General features: G+C 46.8%; 2 protein-coding genes across 2 annotated transcripts in view; one reads left to right on the top strand and one right to left on the bottom strand.

The window, feature by feature from the left end:
- Positions 1–27,033, top strand: part of LOC142576728 (sedoheptulokinase-like) — a 448,528-nt gene that overhangs the window by 24,990 nt on the left and 396,505 nt on the right. The window lies entirely within an intron of this gene.
- On the bottom strand, positions 15,697–16,914 carry LOC142576729 (uncharacterized). Its single transcript, XM_075686989.1, has one exon. It carries the CDS (start codon positions 16,820–16,822, stop codon positions 15,785–15,787), a length of 1,038 nt encoding a protein of 345 aa, XP_075543104.1. The 5' UTR covers positions 16,823–16,914; the 3' UTR covers positions 15,697–15,784.

Consider the following 27,033-nt stretch of genomic DNA (forward strand, 5'->3'; position numbering starts at 1 on the left):
CAGCTTTTGTCGGTGCTGTAGTGCCGTACATTGCAGGTTTCATCGTTCGGAAAGTTCGTTCAACGGTAACATGTGAACTGTGCATCGCAGCCCTGCACTCGGATGAACTGGCACCTTTAATTAGGCAAAAGAGCCGAGGTGGACTCATTTCACCGTCACAAGACGTCGTTGGCCTGTGTGAAGCAGTTGAAAAGGGGCTGCGACGGCTACAGGCAGAATATGATACTATTAAAATGGTGACGGTAAGATCAAAACACCCCATCCTTGAAGCCCTGGGCACCTGCACAGAGAAAAACTTGTTCCAGAAACTGGAGGACCACATCCTTGATCTTGATCCACTTGATAACCATATTTATATTTTGTGCAAAAAAATCGCTGAAGAATATATAAAAGTGAGAATACACCACATGATGAAAGAACGAAACCGTGAACTGATCAAAAACAAAGTGAGACCACTTTTGTCGAGGGTGATTATTTTCAATCACCAGTAGGGTGTTTGTCATGGTGTTCTTGACTGTATGTGAGATTTTCTCCTTAATATCTGCTCATTTGAACTGCCTTCTGCATATCAGTTGGCTGTTGGTTGATGGTAAATAAACGACTACAACTAGAACCGCACATTTGCATTCCTTTCTAAATGGGAGCAGCTGCATCAGCAAAGCGAAAAAGCGCGAGCGCAGCTGCATTACGCTTTTATCCTTAATATTTGTACAGTTATACTGCCTTTTACATGCCAGTTTTCTGCTAGCTGATGGAAAATAAATGTATATAACTATAGAACTACTCGTTTTTGTTGCTCTGTAAATGCGAGCAACGTCATCCGCAGCGCGGAAAAGCACGAGCGCGGCAGTGCTAAGCTTTTCTGCTTAATATTTGAGCTGGCAAACTGCCTTGTACATGCCAGTTTCCCTCTGGTTGCCGAAAAATAGACGTTTAATACTAGAACCGCTCGTTAGCGTTGCTTTGCAAACGCGAAAAAGCGCGGCTGCGCTATGCTTTTCTCCTTAATATTTCCGCAGTTAAATAGCCTTCTTCACGCCAGTTGGCTGCTACAGTTGATGGGAGATAACCGTTCACAACCAGAAGCACTTGTTTTCATTGGTTTCTGAATGCGAGCGCCTTCATGAGCAGCGCGAAAAAGTAGAAGCGCGGACAGGCGCGGCTGCGCCGCTGCTTTTTGCCTCTGGTAAGATGGCCGCCGGCCGTTCGGCGCGGCTTCACCCTTGCCCATAGGCGCGTATAGGCGGCTTCCACTCCAGCAAGTTCCTTGCCGCAATCGACGTCGGTACCCTCGGCAACGCTATCTGCTCGGCGGCAGGACTCAACACAGTGGAACGCACTGACACATACTTCAAAATCCGCACCACACAAAACCTATCAACAGAACATCACTATCAACGGTGCAGCTTATTAGACAAACACCTACGTGGCCGCTGATCTTATGAACGCACGCGACGTCATGCATGGAATACGTGCCTCGGTCTCCGACAGAGAGCTGTATTGTAGAAGTAGAACAAGCGAAACTCCTGACAATTCGCCGAATAGGCTCGTCTAACACCGCGATGGTGACGGTGGAAGGCCCACGTTTACCCAGATTTGCCCTTACTAATCGTGTTGTCCAGCGCCTCTACCCATTTCGACACAGAAGTTCGCTGTGCTCGCACTGCTTTACGCTCGGTCGCGTACGCCACCGACGTATGCCCAAATCGTTGGACGTATTGCATGTGTCACCAATGCAGTAGAACATTTCCCAGTGCGCAAAGCTACCCACCCCCCATGCGTGCTTCCCCCACTGCCATAATTGTGGCGGTAAACATTCGCCGACTTCGAAAGACTGTACAGCAAGAATAGAAACGGACCGCGCGGCGCGTTCGCGGGCATCCAAGCACCGTCGCCGACGGACATGCAACACGAAGCCCTTCCAGTATACGCCAGATTTCCCTGAATTGCCACAGGGGACACACCGTCCCCGTCAGCAGGACACAAGAGTCACCATAAACAACAAGACCCCAGACACCTCCATCGCTACTTCCAAACGGTTTGCCGTGCTTCGCCAGACGAGTCGCAGCCGGAGTCGCAGCCGCAGCCAAAGTCCCAGTGCCAACCAAACCATCAAAAAAAAAAATCTCTAAATGGAAGCCCGCCGTCTAAGGCCGCCAAGCGATCTATCACTCCTGAGCCGAAACGTCCCAGAGATGACGAGAGCCAGCTAGCCTCTGATATCACTTGACCCAATCCGTCCAAGTCTACCTACTCATCATCATCATCATCATCATCAGCCTGGTTACGCCCACTGCAGGGCAAAGTCCTCTCCCATACTTCTCTAACTACCCCGGTCATGTACTAATTGTGACCATGTTGTCCCTGCAAACTTCTTAATCTCATCCCCCCACCTAACTTTCTGCCGCCCCCTGCTACGCTTCCCTTCCCTTGGAATCCAGTCAGTAACCCTTAATGACCATCGGTTATCTTCCCTCCTCATTACATGTCCTGCCCATTTTTTTTTCTTGATTTCAACTAAGATGTCATTAACTCGCGTTTGTTCCCTCATCGAATCCGCTCTCTTCTTATCCCTTAAAGCTACACTGATCATTCTTCTTTCCATAGCTCGTTGCGTCGCCCTCAATTTAAGTAGATCCCTTTTTGCAAGCCTCCAGGTTTCTGCCCTGTACGTGAGTACTAGTAAGACACAGCTGTTATACACTTTTCTCTTGAGGTGCAGCGGTGGCGTTGAGGTAGAGCATCCGGCTCGCGTGCAAGAGGACCGTGGTTTGAATCCCGGTGCCGCGCAATTTTCCACCGGATTAAAAAAAAATCCGCGTGTTAATATAATTGCATAAACAGGCTTGGAGTGCTGCCTGATCCCTGTCACCAGAACCGGCAACGCACTCCCTCACCAGAGCAGGATTGGCCACCCTGGTGCAGTCCACAGCCTCCCATATGAATACCTACCTGCTAATTCCTCGCAACTCTCACCTAACACCTCACAGTCAACCCGTTCTATTTTACGGACTCCAGTTCTTACTTACTCGTACTCTGGAGCTCTTCAACGCCGTATGACACCATCTACAGCACCATCGCACATGCCGGACTTAACAAGCATGCAGCGCCTTGAACGAGTGGTCCAGGTTTTAACGGCTAAAGTAGACAGCCTCGCGAATGAGGTTGCAGTGATTCGCACGATACAGGCTGAAATGCCATATCTAAAACAAGAAATTGCACGCACTGATGTCGTCGTTCAACAAATAATAGCCAACGCGCAAGTATTCACACGTGCACAGACATCCACGCAGTCCAACGTTGGTAAGCCCTCCGGCTTGGCAAATCTGTAATATGGCAAGTCCTAATCGACCTCTAGTAATATGGCAATGGAATTGCAGGAGCCTTCGAAAGAAGAAGGCTCTCTCACAATTCATCTACCGAGAAGCGCAAAAACGAGATATCCTTTGAATTCAAGAAGCTTGCGGACTTGTGTCATTGCCGAGATATGAACAATTTACCCAAGGAAGTATTACTAAACGAGACAAAAGAGCTCCACATGGTGTGACCATTCCCATTACCACTGCAACATACGTGGTCAGACATATTCCAGCTATGCAAATCGATACTGATTCCATAACAATTCGACTCAGGAGCACGTTACTGTCCAATGCCGCTTCGGCTGTGGTGACGTTCTAATTATGAATGCATACTGGGTCCCAAGGCTCGACTGTCCTTCTCTGAAAAGATTGGACACGTGCAAAAAGCTACGTAAGGACAAATACATCATTATAGCTGGGGATTTCAATACACATAACACATCATAGGGCTACCAGCGCACAACGAAAGCAAGGCAGGGCCTCGAAAGAAAAATGCAAGATAACAAGTGCACGTTCCTTAATGACACAACCGAGCCCACGCGCCAAGGAAACAGTGTCGAACGTGACTCTGACCCCGACTTAAGCTGGTGGCGCGGTATGCAACTTGGGCGAATCTTCGCGAAAATCTTGGAAGTGACCATTACATCATTGAAGTTGCTCTAAGCATTCCTCGCTCAAAGGCTCGCCTTGCTAACGCATCTTCCGATGCACAACTTACTGACTGGCACCGGTTCCGATTAGACCTAGACGGGGCCGACGAACAGCCGCGCCTACATTCGTGGGTGAAGAATATTAGCGAGACGAGGAACGAGTACACCGAAAAGATTACGCGTACTCCTGAAAACCCACACGTAGACTCTCATCTGCTTAACTTGTGGGATAAAAGGCACAGTATAGTGCAGAATTGGAAGAAACATACAGAATCGCGGCTTTCGCAAATTTATTGAGAAAATAACATAAGAATCGCAAGAATACGCGCAAAAACTTTGCACCGACAACTGGTTAGAAACATGTGACAAGCTCAACGGCCGCCTACATACTGCAAGAGTGTGGAATATCTTAAGGTCACTTTTGGGCCAAAGAAAACCACGACACACCATGGACAAGATAAGGAGGAGCTCTGGCTAGACACGCGAAGAAATAGCTGAGCTCATGAGCTCACCCGCGTAGTTAGTTTTCCGGGTCCTCCGTGCCTATGGCCATCCGTATTTAACCAAAGGGAACAGAGAAAGACTTTGTACAAGGAGCGCACATCAGTTCTAAAGGAACTTAGCGCCAATTCCGTCGCCTTTATTACTCCTCCTGCTAACCTCTCGCGAGAAGACAGCGCTATTCTCCGAAGACTTCAAACAAACTGAATAGTGACTCCTGTTTTCCGTTACTATATTCAAGGCCTACCTTTGCTACCAAAATGCCCGAACTGCATGGAATGTCCGTCCCTAGAGCATTGCCCTCACACTCAACCCAAGCTGCAGTCCACCATTGCCACTAACATGCAGCCACGGTCATGGACGGACTGGCTCACTCCACCACCCCGCGCGACTAACATTCTCCTGCCGGTCCAGCACGTCAGAGACGTGTTGGCTGAGGACTGACCGACCAGGGGGTGCGCGCCGGGCGCAAAAAGTGTTTCTCTCTCGCGTTGGTCCGGGGAGAGACGCGCGAAGCAGTTCGCGGCGCACGCTGCGATCCCGAAGCCGAGCACGTCGCAACTCGGCTGGCTGCCCGAGACGGAGCCGGACCAAAATGGTCGCACCTTCGCCGAAGCGACTGGGCGCCGGGCGCCAAGCAGACCTGCAACACGGTCGCCGGCCCGCAAATCGTGCGACGGTGCCGTCGGTGAGAGAAACCGCGCCCGACAGGCGGCGCTACCGAGCCAAAACAGAGGTGGTCAGAAAATTTGGTTGTGGCAGTTCATATAGGTTTTTTGTTTATTTCTTTTTTAACCTAGGTAGGACATTAGGCAGTATAATAGCAACAGCTTGGTGGCGCAACCCACCGCACCGTTCCAAAGGGGACGCTCATAACATCCATCCATCCAGAGTTGTGGATTTTCCGCTGCAGCTGCTTTTTGGTTAAGAGGTGTAGACCGTTCAGGCATCCCGCGACATCACATGGAAGTTGAATTATCTGCTACTTGCAGTTTGTGCGAGTTTCGCCAGCCTGCAAAACCAGCGCAGCACTGCGCGACAACGAAACTAGTGAAACCTGAAAGCGTGGTCGGCGCGGAGTCGAGCGAAAATGCAACCTTTCGGCCGGCCGCGTCGTTAAGGGTAATTTCAACGAGTTCTTTTTTCTAAAAATATGAAATGAGTTGGACAAGTAGCATTTCTTTCGTCTTATAATGCAATACAAGGATATTTTTTGTACCAATTAATTCAGTAATAGTGACAGAACTTAACTGAGGACTGCTTTCGTCATCTGGCAAGTGCTTGAAATGTCCTGCGGGAGTCCGTAACCATGTCCTGCATTTACATAAATTTCTCAATTATTAAGGCTCTGTTCGCCATAATATTGACGCCTTATAGAGATTCTACAGCACTAATCTATCACTTTAGCTTGACTTAATACTTGCTTTTAGTGTCCTTTTAATTCAGTAATTGCAATTATTTAACTCGAGAAGTACTCTGATAATTTTCAGTGTCAATGAGGCATTTGTAGGCACCAAAAATGACATCAAACTGCGGTGTTTTCAGCGACGTACCAATTGCATACAATTTTTTTTCCGAATGACAAACAAACCTCACGAAGTATGAAAAATACCACGTGAGTACGCTCCCAACCGCATCATAGAGCAGTGCCCTCAAATAAGCTGATTGAAGGCAACTGCATTGCCTATCGCAAACCCGAAGAGGTAGCGCATCACCTTGATAACGGTACGGAAGGAGCACCAACAGCAGGTATCGCGGCCTCGCACCTGTTCCTTCCGCTCATTTCTACGTCACACTTATCATCCGTCTCTCAAGGCCGACTGATCACATTGATAACAAAAGCCCCTTGAGAGCGTGGCCGAAGCTCCGCTCTGACCACGCACGAAAAGCCATGTAATAGGCATAGAATGTTTCGAAATCCCGGCTTTGCTCGCACCGCACCGAAATAGCACGCGCGCAGCTATATTTTGCGCCAGAAAGTTGCTTCGGACCAAAGCCAAATTAAAGTGACCGTCTTATTTTTCATGAAAGTGTATACGTGCTACAAAAACAGGTTCGTGTCAAAAGGTAAAAGCCAAATAAACAGACCGGGAAGCGATCAACGTGTAGAGACAAGGCAAAACGGGCGCGTTCAAGAAAAGAAATATATCACTTCTAAATGAGCCCGAATTGGCAATCAGGATTTCTGCACACACACACGCAAAAACGAAAAAAAAAACGAAAGATAAACAAAATTTCAGTGTGCCCTTATTACCCATGAATTCGTAAGGTCCGTTGAACACCAGCTGCTGCCTAGAGGGCGTGTTCGCTTTATCATATCGACATTGTCTTTCTTGATGACCGATACCGTAATTATACGGCAGACATACGTTATCCTTGCTTTGAACTAATCTGCAGTCCATCTCGATCATGTATGCACGATCTTTCACATAACCCCAAAGAAAGAATTGGAGTGGAGAGAAGTCAGGTAACTTCTGGCATTGCTCTCAACAGAAGAAACAAAATCGTTACTCGCTGGTTCTAACTGCTCATTACTACACATCAATGCGCGAAGTTTATGCAAGAACCAAGATAGCATTACTGCCTTTATTGATTCACTAGGTCTTTACTTTTCATTTTTGTGCATTTCTGAAACTTGGCTTGACTCTTCTGATGGTATTTTATGTGGTTTTCGGTCGTTCCATTCCGAATTCTGTCACCGCAGTTGGGATCGGCATGGCGGCTCGGCTATCTTCATGTCATCGAAAATCAAGTACGAAGGTAGGCTTGAGCTGCGTTTAAACGCATCTAAATGTGAATCAGTGTGGATCGAAACTAACCTGTCGCCTTCCAGTAATCGTAATGGTCTAACCATTGGTTGCATTTATCGCTCCCCGTCTTCATCTATTCCTGGCTTTCTTGCACAACCTTTCCACAATTTTTCATAAAGTTCCAGCTTAAAATAAACAGATTTTAATAGTTCGTGGCATTAACATCAATTTAATGGATACTGATAATAGTTCAGTAATATCATATAGCGATTGTTTTGTTGGATTCGGGCTTGAGTCTTTAATTACTTCTCCTACTAGATTTTCCGCTTCTGGAACTAATACTCTTCTTGATCACGCCTTAAGCAATATCGCACCATCTCCAAGTGCGGGTGTCATTGACATGTCTATCACAGATCATCTTCCTATTTTCGTTACCTTTGTTACAGAAAAGCCTTACTATGACACTAGTTACTTCACATCCAGGTTCGACCGGGATAACTTTGTTAATAGAATAAATGGTACCAACTGGTCATCAATTGGTAATCTATGTGATCCTGAAGAGGCACTCGAAAAATTCTGCTCATTATTTTTGAAATCTGCGTTCGCTAGCACTACAACGGTCAAATGCAAAAAAAAAGTTTAAATTTCCATGTAATCCCTGGATAACGAAGGGTTTGTTAACCAGCGTGCGTAAAAAAGATAATCTTTACAGGAAGACTAAAAAACAGCCGTTCATTGTGTATCTAACACATCGCTATAAAAAATACAGTACCATGTTGAACAACCTACTCAAGAAATCAGAACGGCTTTATTATGAGAAAAAATTCTGCAAGGCTAAAAATAATCCTAAGAAACAATGGCAACTTGTCAATGACTTTGTGAATGCACCCCAGGCTGGTAGAACCATTGATAAAATAACTTATAAACATGACACTTGCACTGCATCGTCTTGCATACCTAACTCATTCAGTGATTACTTCCATGAAGTGTACAGTAATAGCCCGACAGCCTCTTCCTATCCATGTAACCGTTGCAATCATACATTCTTTCTTTTTCCCGTCACAGGCGATGAGGTCTGTTCTGCTATATTAAATGTAAAAAACACTTGACCAGGTTTAGATAATGTCTCTGCCTATCACTTAAAACTTGTTGCCCCTTGCATTGCGGAAACATTAAGCTGCATAATTAATCTAATCTTTAAATGCGCTACCTTTACTAGTTCGCTTAAGAAGGCAAAAGTGATTCCTGTCTTTAAAAAAGGTGATAAATCTCTGATGTCTGATTATCGCCTAATCTCTATTTTGTCCTCCATTAGTAAACTTATCGAGAAATTATTTCTCAAACGCATGAACAGCTACCTAACAAAGTTTAGGTTGTTGAAATATTGCCAATTCCGTTTCCGTCCTGGCAGTTCGACCAGTTTAGCTTTTATTGCATTAACCGATTACATATGGTGTTCTATTGACAGTGGTAAATTTGTTGGCTCAGTATTTTTAGATTTTACTAAAGCTTTTGACAGTTAATCATATCATTTTATTTGCCAAACTAGAATCTTTAGGTATAATAGGTCCAGCTTCAACTTTTATTAAAGATTACTTACACGACCGTCAGCAAAAAGTCTGTGTAGGGGCGCTTATTCCGAGTCGAAAGTTAGTAATCAAGGGGTACCACAGGGCTCAATACTGGGGCCCTTGTTGTTTTGCATGTACATTAACGACTTACCCGATGTTCTTAACTTTTCTAATGCTATTTTATATGCTGATGATACCACTATTTCCATGTCTGATAACTCTTTAACAACCTTACTCTTTAAACTGAACAATGAACTAGCGCAAGCTGCCGAACGGTGTCAGTTAAATCATTTAATTTTAAACCCTCTCAAAAGTCAGTTCATGTTATTTAAAACAAAGCAGAATATTGTGCCGTCTTTCCCCCGAGTAACTCTCGACAGTCACCTTATTCCTGCAGCGGACTGTGTGTTGTTCCTGGGCATACAATTAGATTCTCACTTGAAATTTACTAATCATATTGCGTTTGTTAAACATAAAACAGCTTTTAGCATAAGAGCTCTCATAAAATCACGTGCATTCTTTTCAGAACACGCATTATTATCTTTATGCTTTGCGTTCATTCATAGTCATATCACCTATGGTATTGCTTCCTGGGGAAGCACGTATAACTGCCATCTCTCGTCTATTCAACACATACAGAACCAGGCTATTCGCATAATCACCAACCGTTCCTTTTACTCAAATGCTTTCCCGCTACTCCAGGCAAACTTTATACTAGTATCTGGCTTGGTTGAGTATCATCTAAGTATTCTCTTTTTTAAATTACTTAACAAACAGCTTCCTTACGAATTTGTGGACTACAAATTACTCACTAATACCAACCACACTAGGTTTGGGCATAATTACAACTTCTTATTATCTAAATGTAACACAAAATATGGAAAAATTACATCCTCGTTTTCAGAATTAAAAAATATGGAATGACCTACCACATTCACTTAAACTAACGTCATCTTTGAATGTATTCAAACATCAGTTAAGATGTTTCTTTTTCTTTTTGTAAATAGTTTCATGTCCTAGCTATAACATGTTCTCACTATAATTATGCTTTTTGACATATGTACTTTTTTTTCTCTTGCCAATGTATTTCATTACGCGCATTCATTTGTTTTCCTTGTACTTTTTAATATCTTTGCTGCTTTGACCCACGTTTTGTACACATCTTTTTTTTTTCTTTTTAGAACCGACGGTCCCGTGCAGACATTGACTTTGGTACCTTCGTCTGTGTACTATTTGTTATTTACTGATTGCTTTTGTGAATGAAGCATAAACTGAAACTGAACTGACCCAGCCGCCAATTTACAGGCCCGTGCCTTCCAATCTATGAAAAGTCGCATCCAGCTAGTTTCATGCTCGGTTGCTGCTGTGTGCTGACGCCCCAACTTGATGATACCACAGCTGTGACAGCAATACTTCGCTGTTAAACTCATCCACCACTCTTTCAAGTATTTCGTCCACGTAACCCTATCCAGTCAGTGTGTGGTCGGTCAAGATGGGACCGATTATAGCACCGGCGTAAATTCCGAACCACACATTGAACGACCACTGGTACTGGTGCCAAATGTGCTTTACCCAGCGTGGATTGTAGTCACTCTAATAGTGTGCATTATGTAAATTTACCTGGCGGTTTCTGCAGAAATTGGCTTCATCTGTGCACATGATGCTGCCCAGAAAGTCCAGTGACTCATCGGCTTTTCAGAAGACCCCAATTCGAGAAATCTAGACAATTTTACAGCTCCCTATCTTCCAAGCATTGGTGCTGGTTAAGGTGGTACGGGTGAAAGGTCGTCGCTTGGAATCCTTCAAACTGTTCACTTGGAAATTGACAGTTTGGCGGCCACGTCCCGCATGGTAGCATGAGGGTTTGAGGCGATAAATGCTAGGACATCCGTTCATAGGCTAGGACTGAAAGATGGAGTTCTACGCCGCTGTTTGTTCAAGCTGCCTGTTTGCCTCAGGTTTTCATAATTTCTGATGATAGTCGATGCGTTTCGTCTACCGCCACGCTTCCGTGACTGATGCGTGTACTTGCGGCCTTCCTCTTGTCGCTATTTGCAGAGGCAAGGATCATGTTTACCTTGTGCTCATTAGAGAAAGACGTGGCGACTGGGACGAAACAAAACGCACCTTTAAACATTTGCACTTACGTTGTCAATTTTCTTGGCAAAACAACAGCAACAACAACATCCGTGCACTAAGACAACAGCTATCACAGCTTGTTTCCGCTAACACCAAACGGGACGTGTTACTTCGGCCGGCGCGCGGCAGGTGAGGAGGCGCCAGCTCGACGACGGCGTTTTTTCCTTTGTTTCCTGTTCTGGACAACTGTTAGAGGGCGCTGCTTTATGATCCGTGTTAGAGTCACTGTATATGCTACCAAAAATATATCTTTGGTAGTACGTGCAGTAACGCAGTGATCGTCCATATTTCTCGGGGTTTATTTATCAGTCGAAAAAAAAAGATTAGTACACAATTAGTGCGGGGCTGAAAATACCGCAGTTAGATGTCCCTTGGCTGTGCCTTCAAATGCCTCATTGACGCTTTGATAATCAAGATTGTACGTCTCGAGTTAGATAATTAATTACAATTACCTAATTAAATCTCAGGAAGGAAAATATTACTGGCAGCTACTCCACTGCACTATAAACAATATGCACTAGGTTTTCTTCGGGTAACGCATTGCTCTTTTTTTTAAATCTTGGTGCATGATAGTCAATTGGGACACACTGTATATATTTATGACCTTTGCATGCAAGTGACGATGTTTCCATCCCTAACAAATGTTGTAAACTATTAGAAATGTTTTTTTTTCATGAGCCGGTTGCATTGATTAATTGGAAGAGATGCGATACTTAAACGCACAAAATTCACGTGCATTTCACACGCCATTGATAAGGCTCTGCCGAAGGGGTCACTGAAGTCTATCATGGTAAAAAAAAGCACGCAAAGCAATTTGAAGCATGGTAAACATACAGCAACATATTCATTCTCTATGCTATCTATCTGCTATGCTAGGCTATCCATAGTTTTAGAAATAATTTTTAATTGGCTACCTCCATCTCATTCAACATATAATTAACTTTCATCTATGTGTATATTTAAATATATTGTGTATGTGCATGGTGTTCACAGTGGTAATTTTGTTGAAGAAAATACGGATGAGTCAGCCGCCGCTAGTGCTTCTAATGCGCGTGTCTTTCTTTCTCTTTTTTTCTTTCTTTCTTTAAAGACCCTACACGGGGGTATTACATAAGGGGTGGGATTACAACAATAGTCAGTACAATACTTGCTAAGGTGAGAGAATCGACTGCACTTCTTCTGTGAATGCAGACGGACTGGCGATGGCGGCGATGTCGTAAGGAAGGCCGTTTAGGGAAAAGTACACGCTTTGCTCGCATGGGCAGTGCGTGCGATCCCCAGTTGTCAGGATTTGCAGAAGCGAAGGTGTGAACTAAAAGCCGTGCACGTCCGCGCCAGCTGTGATGCAGTAAGCTATTAGCGCCAGTAAAACTGCAAGTTAAAAGGTCGAGGAAAGTCAAAAGAAACCTCAAATTATGTGGATGATAAAGCTCTGGTAATGGCACTTCAGGTGTGTGTATGGGGGGGGGGGGGGCGAGGCTTCGGCGTTGCCCGGGGGAGGGCCCAACACCCCCCTCCCCTTCCCGTAGTCGGCGCCTATATATATATGTTGGCTTGTGTGACAATTGTCGAGGATCCCTGTGCAGTGGTAAGGTGCCGATGATGGCTACTTGGAATTCTTCACGTAAAATAAGCAAGCAACAGCTTTTGTGAAGGCACCGTTTCACTTTCTTCTTCTACCAATTCCTATAAGATAGGGATCGACCCTATTTTTTATCGGATCGACCATTTTTAGACAATATCGGAACAAGCTAACCGAGAAATTGCGCCCTGCACGTAAAGAGTACTTCTCCTCTTTCATGGATGTCACAAATTAAATACACTACTGCGTCGCGGTAGTGGTCGTCGCTGCATATCCAAACTTGCTCAGAAAACCTGGCGCACTATGAAAGACTCACTACGGAAAACGCGAACTGACGTCCCTCAAGAAATGAAAATAGATGGGCAGAGATTAACTGGTAAGGCTCTCGCTAATGAGTTTAACCACCACTTTTTGACTTTTGGAGCGTCGGAAGGGACCACCTGTGAGGATTTTGAAACATATATGGAACACAATTTGCCACAAACTTTATTTCTTTACTCGGTTACCGAAGTTGAAATTGCTGCTATAATTAACAGTCTTAAAAGTAATGTTTCGTGTGGTTTCGATGGCATTAAAGCAGCCCCAATTAAAGCGGTCTCGGATTTGCCATCCGACGTAGTTTGCCACTTAATGAATACTATTTTTGACAGGAATATTTCCGGATAAAATGAAAGTTGCTAGGGTTTCAGTTCTGCATAAAGGTGGTCCTCTTGACTGTATTTCTAACTACAGACCAATATCAGTACTTCCGCTATTTTCCAAAATAGTGGAGAAAGTTATAAATTCTAGAATTTCTCAGCATTTATGTAAGCACAACCTAATATCCGAATATCAGTACGGATTTCAACAAGGTAAATCGACTGAGTCAGCATTATTAAACATTAGAGAAAAAATTGTAACTAATATAGAAAATCAACTGTTAACTGGTCTTCTGTTAAGATTAGGTTTGACCATATTTTCATTGACGACATTCGGTATAACTGGTGCGATTCCACCAACTCCCTTGTGAAAATCTCTAATCGTCGCAACCTTTCTAAGACAACAGGTCCCGCATCGCAGTCAGCAACAGCTTGAACTTCTACAGCCCAAAGAGACCTTACCATTATAAACATCAACGCTAGAAGTATAGCTAATAAATTTCCCCTTTTTCTTGCGCTTGTTTTGTCCTATTTACCTGACATTATTGGTATCACCGAAACTTGGTTACATGCGGGTATTCATGACTCGGAGTTTACACCACCAGGTTACGTCACCGTGCGAAATGATCGTCATAATCAAAGAGGTGGTGGAGTTGCATTGTTTTTTCGCTCTGATTTCAAATTCAAAGTCCTCTCCGCTAGACATAGAATCAGTCTGCTGCAGACTTTACTACGGTAAACAATTCTTAAACGTATGCGTTTTCTATCGTCCCCCTAATAGTTCGTTGGAAACTCTTGACAACCTGGACCAACTTTTACTGCAAGAGAATTTGGTTTCCTCAAATTTCGCCTTACCGGGTGATTTTAATGCTCCCGGAATCGACTGGACGTCTCTCTCATTTTTTGATCATGGTAATGCATTAAACAGGAAATTTGTTGAATTATCGTTATCTCTTGGCTTAAAGCAGGTCGTTCACAGTCCCACACGTGGTGACGCAGTACTGGATTTGATTTTTCTCAGCACTGATTTTGCCAAGACTGGTTAAAAGTACGAAATAATTGATGGTATCTCGGATCACAATGCTGTTTTTCTATCTGTAAACCGGCCAATCCATAACCAAAGTTTTACGCTGTCCACGTTTCGAGACTTTTCCAGAGCTGATGACGTCCGTATCACGGATGAACTATCCAATAATTTCGACGCATTTTTGGCACTTGGACTATCTAGTGACGTTGATGCGCTCGTGGCGTGTTTTGAAAGCATAGTAAAATCATGTATATATCGATTCGTTCCTTTGAAAACTAAGAAAAAAAACATTAACCTTCCCTGGATGAACCGAGAACTGCTGCACTTATCGCGACGTGCTGGTAGACTTCGCACTAAACGCTCGAATAATCCTGAGGCATGCGTTTTGTACGCTCAGGTAAAAAAGGAACTCCAGAAAAAAACCACCTCGGCCAAAAATTTCTCCTATCATGTTCAGTTGCTGAAACTGCTCAAGTCTAACCCCCGTAAATTCTGGTCTTTCATATCTCCTGGCTCTTCTTCTTCCACATCTTTTAAACTCAACAACAGTGTTGTTAACGATCCATTAGAGATTTCAGAAGCGTTTAATACATATTTTCAGTCAGTATTCGCCTCGGATGATTCCAGTCATTCAACATTTGCAACTAACGATTCATATGCAATTGATGATATCAACATTAGCCTAGAAGGTGTTTTGAATCTCATACTAAACTTAGATACTAAAAAGCCAGCCGGCCCTGATGGAATTCCGAATTCCTTTTTAGTACGATTCTCGCAATGGACATCTAAATATCTGTTTATTATATGTCAGAAGTCCCTTAATAGTGGCGTTGTGCCTTCTTCCTGGAAAAGAGCTAAAGTACTACCTTTATATAAATCTGGTGACAGGCAGCTTTTATCTAACTATAGGCCCATTTCTTTAACTGCAACCTCATGTAAAATACTAGAACACATAATCTATAAGCATATAATACTGTTCCTTGAAAATAATAACCTATTGAACAGCTTTCAGCACGGCTTCAGGCGCGGTTTTAGTACTCTAACACAACTTACGGAGTTCACTCATGACCTTTCCCATTACATCGACTTAGGTAATCAGATTGACACCATTTTCATTGACTTTCGCAAAGCTTTTGACACTGTACTACATTCTAAATTGCTTTTGAAACTCCATAATATTCTAAATAACCCTCAGTTGGTGTCTTGGATTTCCAGTTTCCTTTCTTTGCGTTCCCAATTCGTGTGCTAAGATTCTGCGGATTCGTCGGTAGTCGATGTCACCTCAGGAGTCCCACAGGGATCCGTACTTGGCCCTCTACTATTCTTATTGTTCATTAACGACCTTCCAGACCATGTTACTTCTAAATTACGCCTCTATGCAGATGATTGTGTTATGTACAGCCCAGTTGACTCACTCGCTGATCATCAGCGCCTTAAAGATTCCTTTGTTTCATTTTGTGACTGGTGACTGACTGACTGAAAAACTTTATTGTTTGAAGTATATACAGGGAGCGTGTGGAGCAGTCTTTAAGGGGCCGTTCCTTATAGAAACTAGGTGGGCACCTCATTACAGGCACCCATTGGCTGTAGCCGCGGCTCGGGCACGGCCGACCAGGGCCTTCTGGCTCGCCAGGTCGGAGCAGCCGAGCAGGGCCGCCTCCCAGTCCTCCCGGGTAGGGTTGGGTATAGGGGGAAGGTGAGGGGTTGATTGGCATGCCCACACCATGTGGAAAATGTCCGAAGATTTTTCCTCACAGTGCGGGCACTTCCCTGTGCACGCAGGGTCGAAATGTTTTTGGATTGCCGGGCACAACAGTGTTTTAGTGTAGAGGCGAAAGAGTAAACGCTCATCCGCCTTCGTGAGGCCCTTACAGGGCTTAGGAAAGATTGCATGGCCATATTGGTAGTGTTGGGTGATTTCCTTGAAGGTAAATACCGGATTGGGGTCGGAGTCCGCAGCGACGGGAAGCGAAGGCGATGCCCGGAGAGTGAGCGCGCGGGCAGCGGCGTCGGCCGCTTCGTTGCCCTCGAGACCCTCGTGCGCGGGAGTCCATACTATCGTGCGGGGCGCGGGGACCCCGAGATAATTGCTGCCTTGAAGTAAGCGGTACGCCAAATAGGGAATAAAGCCCCTTTCAATGTTCCTGCAGGCCCCTCGTGAGTCGCTAATAATGACCCGCGAGTCCTGAGCTGCGGCGGCGAGCGCGATGGCCACCTCTTCCGCATGTGTTATGTCTTGTGCTTTGAACGTAAGGCCGTTCACCGCGGTGTTTTGGTGGACGACTGCGGCCGTAAACCAACCCCCATGGTGTGGGCCGGAGGCGTCCACGTAGAATACTCCGTGCTTGTTCCCATAGTGACGTGCCAACGCTTCCGCGCGCGCGAGGCGCCGGCCACTATGGTCGTCTCGTGTCATGTTGGCCGGAAGAGGGCGCACGTGCAGGGCGTATCTCCAGATTGCCGGGATGCGCACGCGCTCCTCCGTCAGTGTTGGATGGTGGATGTGTAGTCGGGCAAGAAGGCGGCGACCCGACGGCGTCTTTGAGAGTCTTGTGTAGTGGTTTGTCAAGTGTGCTTCTCGGAGTTCCGCGAAGGTGTTGACCATTCCCAGGCCGAGGAGGCGCTGGTTGGATGTGTTGATCGGGAGGTCGAGAGCACGCTTGTAAATTTTACGGAGAATCACCTCGAGGGCGTTCTCGTCACACCTGCGAAGGTGGACGTAAGGAGTCGAGTACAACACTCGACTGGTTACGAATGCATGCGCCAGCCGCAAAGCGTCTTTGCACCGTAACCCCCCGCGTTTATTGGAAACCCGGCGAACCATGCGGCCCACCTGGTCCCCCACCTTGCGCAGTTTGGCCAGTGTTGTGTCGACTCGGCGGTGTTTATGAATAAAGAGACCCAGTACTCTGATCTGATCGTATTCTGTGATGGGTCCATTTGGTAGGGACAGTTCGATTTTGGTAGTGCACTTCGGCGAGGGGCGAATGTGCACAAATTGCGATTTGGCCGGGGAGCATTGAAGGCCGCAGCGGCGGGCGTAGGCATCCACGATCTCCGCCGCTTGCTGCAGGTTGGCTTCAATGTCTCCTACCGATCCATGTTTAGCCCAGACGGTGATGTCGTCGGCATACAGCGCGTGCTGTATGCCTTCTACATTCTCCAGCTGAGCCGGAAGTTTCAGCATTGCCAAATTGAATAGTAGGGGTGAGAGGACCGCGCCCTGCGGGGTACCTCTGGTGCCTAATTGGTAGGGGCCGTGTTCTTCATCTTGTATCCGGATGTACGATTGCCTGTCGGACAGAAATTGTTTAACGTACTGAAACGTGTTGTGTCCACAGTTGGTTTGGGAGAGGTGTGTCAGAATTATGTCGTGTGTGACATTGTCGAAAGCCCCCTTCAAATCGAGGGCGAGTACTGCCTTGTCATTGAGGGAGTATTCGACGGGATTTAGAATTTCGCGGTCTAGTTGAAGCAGAACATCTTGCGCGGACCGGTGCGGGCGGAACCCGAACATGGTGTCTGCGAAAACGTTTTGGTTTTCCAGATACTCGGACAGCCTATCTCGCACCATAGTCTCCATCAGCTTTCCCGCACAAGACGTGAGGGAGATTGGGCGGAGGTTGTCCGTGGTTATGGCTTTGCCGGCTTTCGGAATGAAAGTGACCAGCGCGGTCTTCCATTCGATTGGGAGGATTGCCTCACTGAGCCAGATTGAGTTTATGTATGCGAGGAGCGCCTCGTAGGCCGGGTCGGGAAGGTTGGCAAGTAGTTTCACTGTTATTTTGTCTCTTCCCGGCGCCGTTCCTCGCTTCATTTTAGTGAGGGCCGCCTTCAGGTCGTGGAGCTGGAACGGTTGGTCCAGCTCCGCGTTCTCGGAACCTGCATACGAGTACGCTGGCCCTCGGGGGTCCTGTTGTATACAAAGGTATTGATCGCGTAGTTTGCATGCTAATTTTGAGATGTCTCCGTCGAAGCTATGGATAGCCCGTTGGAGATGTTTTTGTGTCTCGGCTCTGGTTTGAGTCGGATCGATCAAGGCGCGAAAGAGACGCCAGGTGCTCCGGCTAGACATTTGTCTAGCGGCCGTGTTGCATCGGTCCACCCAATTCGAGTCGGCGAGCTGGGCCGCGTACTCTGCCGCTCGTTGGGTGAGCTCGGCGATGCGAATTTTGAGCCTCCGATTGTGTTTTTGGCGGCGCCACCTACGGACGAGGCTGTGCCGCGCCTCCCATAGGTGCAGGAGGTGGTTGTCGACCTCCGGCGTGGCCTCCGATAGTTGAACTTGAGTTTCCGCCGAACGAAGGTGCGCAACCAATTCTTGCGACCACGCGTGGTAACCTTGTTCGTAGATAGGGGCCGAATTAGTGTAGTTTTGCCGGAACTTGGTCCAGTCGGGTAGGCGGGCTTGGGCGTGGGATCTTGCCAATGGTTTGCTTCTGACGGTTGTGTTGAGTATGCAGTGGTCACTGCCGAGGGTTTCCTCGGTGTTGGCCCATTCTGCGTGTCTAATGTTTTTGGTGAAGGTAAGGTCCGGACACGTGTCCCGAGTCACGGAGTTACCCACCCGCGTTGGATGTGCAGGGTCGGTGTGAAGAGTCAGGCCCAGCGTGGACGCAAGTTCCGCTATCTTGCGCCCGCGCTTTTCTTCACGCATGTACCCCCAGAGTGTGCTGTGAGCGTTGAAATCGCCCACGATCACCAGGGGGTCCCTGCCCGCAGCCTTCAGGCAGCGACTGAAGAGGGCTGCGAAAGTTACATTTTTGAGCTTGGGAGAACAATAGATGTTGAGTATATGTAATGGTGCGTTTTGTTTCTTAAGCGGAAGAAGGGTGACCATCACATAGGAATAATCAGTATTGAGTTCCAAATCAACCTGGTTGGCTGTATAATTTTTGTGCACGCAGATACAGGAAGAGGGGTCCTGCTGGAACGTGGTATAATTTGTAAGGGTGGCGCCGCTCCCTGGCTCCTGGAGGGCAACCACCGCGGGGAGTGAAGCGAATGTTGACAGGAAAAGCCGGAGGTCCGCCCGCTTGGCGCGGGAGCGGAATCCCCGGCAGTTCCATTGGGTAATTTGGATGGGGGTGGCCGAATTGGTACGGAGAGAACGCTTAATTTGAGGGCTGTCCGCCATGGTCATTGAAGGGAAAGACGGATTGAAGGGACGCTGCTCCGGAGCCAGCACTCGCGGGGAGGGGAGCATCCTCCAGTCCGGAGAGCGAGCAGCTGTCATTGTCTTCTACTTCAATTTCAATGGTGCGTCGCGACGTTTTCGGACAGCGGCCAGACACGTCTTTTATAAGACCGCCGGTTCGTCGGACGCCACGCGAGGATTGAGGGATGTGCTGTGCGACGATTGTCGGTATGCTTTCAGTTATTTTGGCGATGGCGGAGGTGATTGCCGCGGAAATTTGACTTTCTATGGTGTTGAAACGGGCATCTATGCGGGCCTCTAGACGGGCCTCAAGTGCAGCTTCCACGCTCGGTGCTGCATTCGGTGCCGCGGGCTCACTCTCCATAGCCTCAGTTGCGGGGGTAGAGGGGGGAGTGGTAGGCTGTTTTGACTGCGATTCCAGGAGCGTAATTTTTTTGAGCAGCATCTCAATTTGGCCCTCGAGAGCTGCAATCTTGGCTTGCTCGGCACTGCGTGCCGCAGGGGGGGAGGAGGTAGGGGAAGAGGAGGCAGCCCTGCCCGTACCGCTCACCTGCGTTCCGTGTTTCACGGCGTTGGCCCAGGCCCTGGCCTCGCCTCGTGGTGGCGACGTCGACAGTTTTCCAGTGTCGCCGTGTGGTGGCGGCTGCGTCGGCGGTCGCTTGCCGGCTCCTCCGGTAGAGCTTCTCGGTGCCGGCTTCTCGGTGTTGCTGTCGTCCCGGCTCGGTGACTCACCGGGGAGGCCAAGATGGCGGCTCTTGTTCTTGGCCGCCATTTTCCTCTTTGTCCCGCCCTTCGGGGCGGCCATCTTGTGTGTGCGGAATTTTGCCGCACACTCACGTGAGTTTGTGGCGTGTCCGCCGCCACAAACAGAGCACCGTGGAACACACTCGTGAGGGGCCCGCACCCCCTCCACAAGCGGGGCTTGTTGCCCGCAGAGTCCGCACGTGTTCTGCTGCGTGTTGGGACAAGCATCCGCTCGGTGGCCGACAGCCCCACACAGGCCGCAGGCCGGGATTGTCCGGTAGTAGGTTTGCACTGGGATGAGCATGTTCTCATAGTGCACAAAACGCGGTTTCTCCCTCCCGGCGAAGGTTACCCGAGCTTTGTTAGAGGAGCCGAATTTCCTCACCTCGACAATGGTGCCTGCTCTCCATTGCACCTGCTCTCGAAGCGATTCAGTGGTGTCAGAGTTGCTGACGGCGATGACGCCGTGGCAGATATCGCCTCCGTCTTGCCTAAGGTATCCGTGGAGCGGAATCGGCCCACGGTCGGTGTTGATTGAGAAGTCCCCGAGGAGCCGATCTGCCGCTGCCGGGTTCGGGGTGTGGATCAATATCAGGTTTTGTTCACGGGACGGCAGAACCGTAACAGACCTTGCCACCTCAGGCCCGAGGTAGGCCGTAATGGCGGCACCGTAGCGGTTCTCCGAGAAGGCTTGATGCAGCGACACATGTTCGCGTGGCTTGAGCACGACCACGAAGTCATCAGGGCCCGGTTTTGGAAATGGCCGAGGCTTCCATTTGGTAAGGGCCTTGCGTTTGCTTCCCGCAGCGCGCGAAGCGGGAGGCTGCGTCTTGCCGGCCGGTGTGCCGGAGGCTGAAGCGGCGATGGACGCCGCCGTCTTGGCTTGAACGAGCGAGCGACGCGCGACCGCTTCATTGAGAGATTGGTGCCGAAATGTCGGAATAGGAGCGGAATTTTGATCTTCTGATGTTGAAACCGTCGTCCAGGCCATGGTGTCGGGATCGTAACCCCTCAGGAATGACGCGGCAGCCGCCATTTTACCTCGAGAGGCCGGTTCCACGCCGCCGGGAGTCGGCGTCGCCGTGTGGCCTAACGGCGTCGCCCACGTAGGCGGGTGTAATTCGGTCGTAAAATCTTCAAAAGTGGTCCCACCTGGTGAACATTAGTATCCACGTGGTCCAGACGGTTTGCTGCGTCGATTGACGTCGGTCTTGCTGGGGTGCAGAGGATTGAGCCGTGACTCCAGCCGAAATTCGACGGAGCCGACACACCACACGTCTTACGCCGTCGCGCGCAAGCAGCGTCCTCCTCGTGACTGGTGTGCGACTTGGAAAATGAGCATAAATTTTGATAAAACTGTTCTAATGTCTTTTACTCACAGACACATGCCCGTATGTTATGATTATATATACAACGGTGTACCACTAACACGAGTTTTTCAACACAAATATTTAGGCATCGTTTTTACACCCACCTTGTCTTGGTCTAAACATGTAGATTACATTTGTAGTAAAGCGTTAAAAAAACTTGGTTACATCCGCCGGACGTTGTCTCCTGCTCCGAGGGACACTAAATTAGTAGCATATAAAACACTGATTCGCCCAATTTTAGAATATGCTTCCTCCGTATGGAGCCCATATAAACAATGTGAAATTAATTGTATTGAGTCTGTCCAGAGGAAGGCTATTCGTTTTGTTTACCGTCGCACCGACCGAGACTTTTCACCGTCAGCTGCTCTTACGGAATTAAGCCTCCAGTTTCTTTCTAGGCGGCGGCACATAGAATCTCTGAAGATTTTCTATTCTTATAAGAACTCTCTTTGTCACCTATCAGATCCCTCCCTCTTAATGCCTGCTTGCCCGACTTCAACTAGAGCTTATCACGCCTCTAATATCAGACCACTCCATCCACGCACTAACACTTTCAAATACAGTTTTTTTCCCCGCATGATTGAACAGTGGAATCTGTTACCTGCCGAAGTTCGTTTGTTACCGATTTCTCAATTTTTAAATGCTATTGCTGATGTATAGTTCCTTCAGATTTTTATATTTCGTTTGTTACCCATTTCTCAATTTTTAAAGAACTATTGCTGATGTATAGTTCCTTCACATCTTTATATTTCTATGTTCTTGTTTCTCCATCTCATAATCGGTTTTCTTCGCATGTAAACCCACTCCTGCCATAGCCCTAACGGGCTGCAGTATGTATAAATAAATAAAAATAAATAAATGGGCATTTTCCTAGATTTTCACAAAGCCTTCGATTCTATTAAACATCCCATACTGTTTGCAAAGTTACCTTATTATGGAATAAGAGGACTTCCACTTAAGTTACTGCGTAGTTACCTGACTAACCGTACTCAGTTCGTTGTAATTAAGAATGTACAGTCGGATACGGAATTCATAAGTTATGGAGTTTCGCAAGGATCTGTATTAGGACCAACAATTTTCTTGCTGTATATAAACGATATTGTCAACATCCCCCTGACCACAGACATTGTCCTTTACGCAGACGATACAAATGTTGTTTTTTTTTTACATCTAATAACCTTTCGTCTCTCACTCGTACCGTTAACTTATGGCTTCAAAATTTGTCCTGCAAATAAACTCTTATTGAATGTTAGGAAAACCAAATACATTGTCTTCTCATCCGTTAACTAACCAGTTCACCTTGATAGTTCTATGACGTGTAAATCATGTCCATTAGAGCAGGCTTCAGAATACAAGTTTTTAGGGGTAATATTTCATGAATATCTTCGATGGACAAGTCACGTGAATTTTATAAAAGGTGTCATTGCTAAATCAATTGGAATGCTAAATAGATTTCGGACGTTGTTGCCAATAAGATTTAAACGGCAACTTTATTTTAGTACTGTACATTCCCGTATACAATATTGTCTACTAGTTTGGGGGGTTACATCAAAGTATAATTTGGAACGACTATACATAATGCAGAAGAAAAGTGTACGATTGATTAAAAACCTGCCTAGTCGTGATCATACATCCCCATACTTTGCCGAGAACCAGATACTTCACATAGAAATGTTATATAAACAGCGTTTGTTGGAATTGACATTTCTCGAATTAAAAGCAAATCGTGAGCTGTTTTTTCATACATATACAAATACGGAGACACCATATTGTTTCAGAAATAAAAACTTTGTAAAGATTAAAACGAGAACTAGATACGGTGTGCAATTATTAAAATGGCAAATTCCGAACCTACTGAATTGTTATCCATCGTTTTTAGATACAATGGAGAGTGCTCCCTCCTTGCTTGCCTCCAGAAAACTAACTAAAATGTATTTCCTCCAACAGTTGTAATTTTGTTGTACATTTGTTTTGTTCTCTTCAAATCCAATTGTAGTCCATTGGCCTTAATAGTTCTGTGTCTTGTTGATGATGAATGTGTTGACGACTAATTCTGTCATTCTTCCTTATCTTGCTTTATCGTGTTTGATACTCTGTACATGCATTTTTATTTTATATGTGTTTGATATTATGCAGTGTGTTTTGAAGCATGTTGCGCTCATGTGTGCTGCGCGTGCTGTCTGGTGTGAAAGGCCTAGTCAGGTGGCTTTTAATGCCGCCGTTTGCCTTGGCACCAAGACAAACCGCTCTTGAGCGTTGTTTTGTCAATAAACAAATAAACAAACCATTAAAGGTCATGATTTGCATGGGGCGGATCTGGCTGATGCTTTCAATGCTTTCTTTACAAACGTGAGTACATCGGGTAGTTCCCCAGATGCATGTCAATATGTGAACATCAGGAATGATAAGTCTTTATTTCTGCAGCCAGTCACAGCACACGAAGTGATTTCAATAATCACAAATTTAAACAGCAGCAGCAGTAGAGATATCGACGAAATTCAAATAAAACCTGTCAAGTATATCGTAGACGTAATTGCCCCGGTTCTTGCGAATATATTTAATACCTGTCTGACTACATCAAGATTTCCAATATAAATGCAAATTGCCAAAGTAGTAGTGCTCTTTAAAAAGGGGAATCGAAATGACTTGGGTAATTACCGACCGGTATCTGACCTGCCAATTTTTTCAAAGGCTCTCGAGAAAATAATTCACTGAAGGGTCTTGAACTTCGTTGAAAGCTCTAATGTATTAACACCTCACCAATTTGGGTTCCGGAAGAACATGTCAACGGAAGTAGCCTTGCTTCACCAAATGGAATATAACACAATTTGAAAGCAAGAAAATAGTGATTGGCTTATTTGTCGACTTCTCCAAGGCTTTTGACTTGGTGAATCGTGAAGTTTTGCTGGATAAGTTGCATATTTATGGTATACGTGGGCGTGGGTTACATTTACTGCGGTCATATTTATCCCATCGGCGACAAGTTGTCCAAATCAATAACTCACGATCACAAGTTCTCCCACTGCATTGTGGTGTGCCCCATAAGGCAGCATATTGGGGCCCTTGCTATTTAACATATAAATAATATTGGTAATATTAATAAGAATGCAAAATGTATTATATATGCAGATGGACACTACCATATCCTTTTCTGGTGGTAACGTCCATCACTTTATCTCTAATTGTAATGATACTGTAGGTCAGCTACAACATTGGTCCTCCTATAACTCTATGAAGATTAACGAAAATAAAACAAAAGCAGTGATCTTTCGGGCCAAGAATAAGCCAGTCCCTCTTCATGCCGATATTATTTTAAACTATCATCCTGTAGATATTGTTGACCATTTTAAATGCCTCGGTGTGACATTTACTGCACACATGTCCTGGGAATCCCATGTGAACGCACTAGTAACAAACCTTGCTCGAATAACTGGAATAATTGGTCGTTAAAAAATTATGGGGTTTTACGTGCCAAAACCACTTTCTGATTATGAGGCACGCCGTAGTGGAGGACTCCGGAAATTTTGACCACCTGGGGTTCTTTAACGTGCACCTAAATCTAAGTACACGGGTGTTTTCGCATTTCGCCCCCATCGAAATGCGGCCGCCGTGGCCGGGATTCGATCCCGCGACCTCGTGCTCTGCAGCCTAACACCATAGCCACTGAGCAACCACGGCGGTGTTACGTTTCGCCTACAACGCGCGGTATAGCCGGCGCGGATGCAACGGACGCCGGGGCTTCATTCAAAGCGGCGGACATTTTGGCCCGTTCGGCGCCGCTGCTACGCCTCCCCGCCAAGCGCGTCCAGGCATGTTCAAATGCCACGTGTCTTCGTGTGTGTGTGTGCATGTTGGTGCCCACGCTTGTCAAAGCGCGGCAGCCGGGGAGAGGAGCTCCCCCAACTGTGAAGCGAGGAGGTCTGATCGGCGCCGGCCCGGCGGATGCGTCACCTACTCGTCTCAACGTGCCCGAGCGGCGCATCACGTGCCCCTCTGACGAGGCGTTCCTTCTTGCCCTCAACTGCGAGAGTATAAAAGCAGCTCCCCCGGACGCCAAGAGAGAGGCTCCGATTTCTTCTGTTGAGTTACGTGCTCTCCCGTCTCTCCACTTCGGTCGACCTGACCGCCCGCTCTTATGCGATGATAGAATAAACAAGTTGTTCTGTTAGCAGTCGACTCATGCTTTGCTCGGACCTTCGGATGCTTCCAGTTGTGCCCCGCCGCCAGGCCAACGCTACCCTTGGGGCTTGCGACCCAGCTGCAACAACGGGCGTCAGCGCTGAGATTCCAACAACTGGTGGCAGCGGTGGGATCGCGACAACGGAGGCCAGCAGCGAAGATATGCAGTTGACTGTATGCTGAGCAGCACAACGACCATCCGGGAGCAGTGCAACGAGCCCTGTGTGATGACTGGTTGCCTGCAGCGGAACGACTGCGCTGAATTCTTGGCTGCGAGGTTTGGTGAGTGCGGGACTTTCTTCTTCTGAGTTTTGCCAGGCTTTTGTTAGTGTCAGAAACAGAGCTGGTAATTGTGGTTGTCGTTGCTGCCGGGTTAGTTTGCGGCAAGACAATAGTAGGCAGTAGAGAAAGCAGCATTTAGAGCCGCCATGGATTTGAAGTCGTTGCGCAAACCGAAATTGCTGGAGCTTGCAAGAGAGTTGGGTCTGGATGTCTCAGACAAACTCAGAAAACCAGAACTGCTGAGGGTTATTCTTGAGTTAGAGGCTGAGGATGACGAGCTGTCGGAATGCCTTGAGACCATTGAGGAGAGGGAGACGGCAAAAAGACAGGAGCGCGAACTTAAAAGAGCAAAAAGAGAAACAGGAGCGCGAACTTAAAGAACAGAAAGAGAAAGATGAGCGCGAACGAAAAGAACAGAAAGAGAAAGGTGAGCGCGAACGAAAAGAACAAAAAGAGACAGAAAGAGAAGAGCGCGACCGTCAACACGCTTTGGAAATGAAGCGTCTCGAGGTAGAGATGGAACGCGCTCGTAATGGAAGTCAGGCACACGGTGCAGGAGAACGAGTATCGTTCAAAATGACTGACCTGATGCGGCCGTTTAAGCTTGGAGAGGACATTGGTTTGGTCCTGGTTAACTTTGAGCGAACGTGCGAGAAGCAGGGGTTCTCTCGGGAAACGTGGCCACAGCGCTTGCTCACTTTGTTACTCGGCGAGGCGGCCGACGTAGTCGCTCGCTTGAAGAGAGAGGAGGCAGAGGATTTCGACAAAGTGAAATCGAGTCTGCTAAAAAAGTACAGGCTGTCAGCGGAGGCGTTCCGTCGGAAGTTTCGGGAAAATGAGAAAGGCAAAAGTGAGTCATATACAGAGTTTGCCTACAGGCTTATGTCAAACATGCAGGAGTGGCTCAAAGAAGAGAAAGCGTTTGGTGACCACGAGAAAGTTGTGCAGTGTTTCGGGCTGGAACAGTTTTATAGTCGGTTACCTGAGAACGTGCGGTACTGGGTCTTGGATAGGCCAGACGTTTGTACGGTGGCTAAAGCCGCCGAGCTAGCCGAGGAGTTTGTGACGCGTCGGGCTCGCGGA

The sequence above is a fragment of the Dermacentor variabilis genome, chromosome 3 (assembly GCF_050947875.1).
Source record: "Dermacentor variabilis isolate Ectoservices chromosome 3, ASM5094787v1, whole genome shotgun sequence".
Classification (NCBI taxonomy): domain Eukaryota; kingdom Metazoa; phylum Arthropoda; class Arachnida; order Ixodida; family Ixodidae; genus Dermacentor; species Dermacentor variabilis.

Coding starts and splice junctions, on each gene's coding strand:
- LOC142576729 (XM_075686989.1), bottom strand. CDS start 16,822: ATGGTCAACACCTTCGCGGAACTCCGAGAAGCACACTTGACAAACCAC.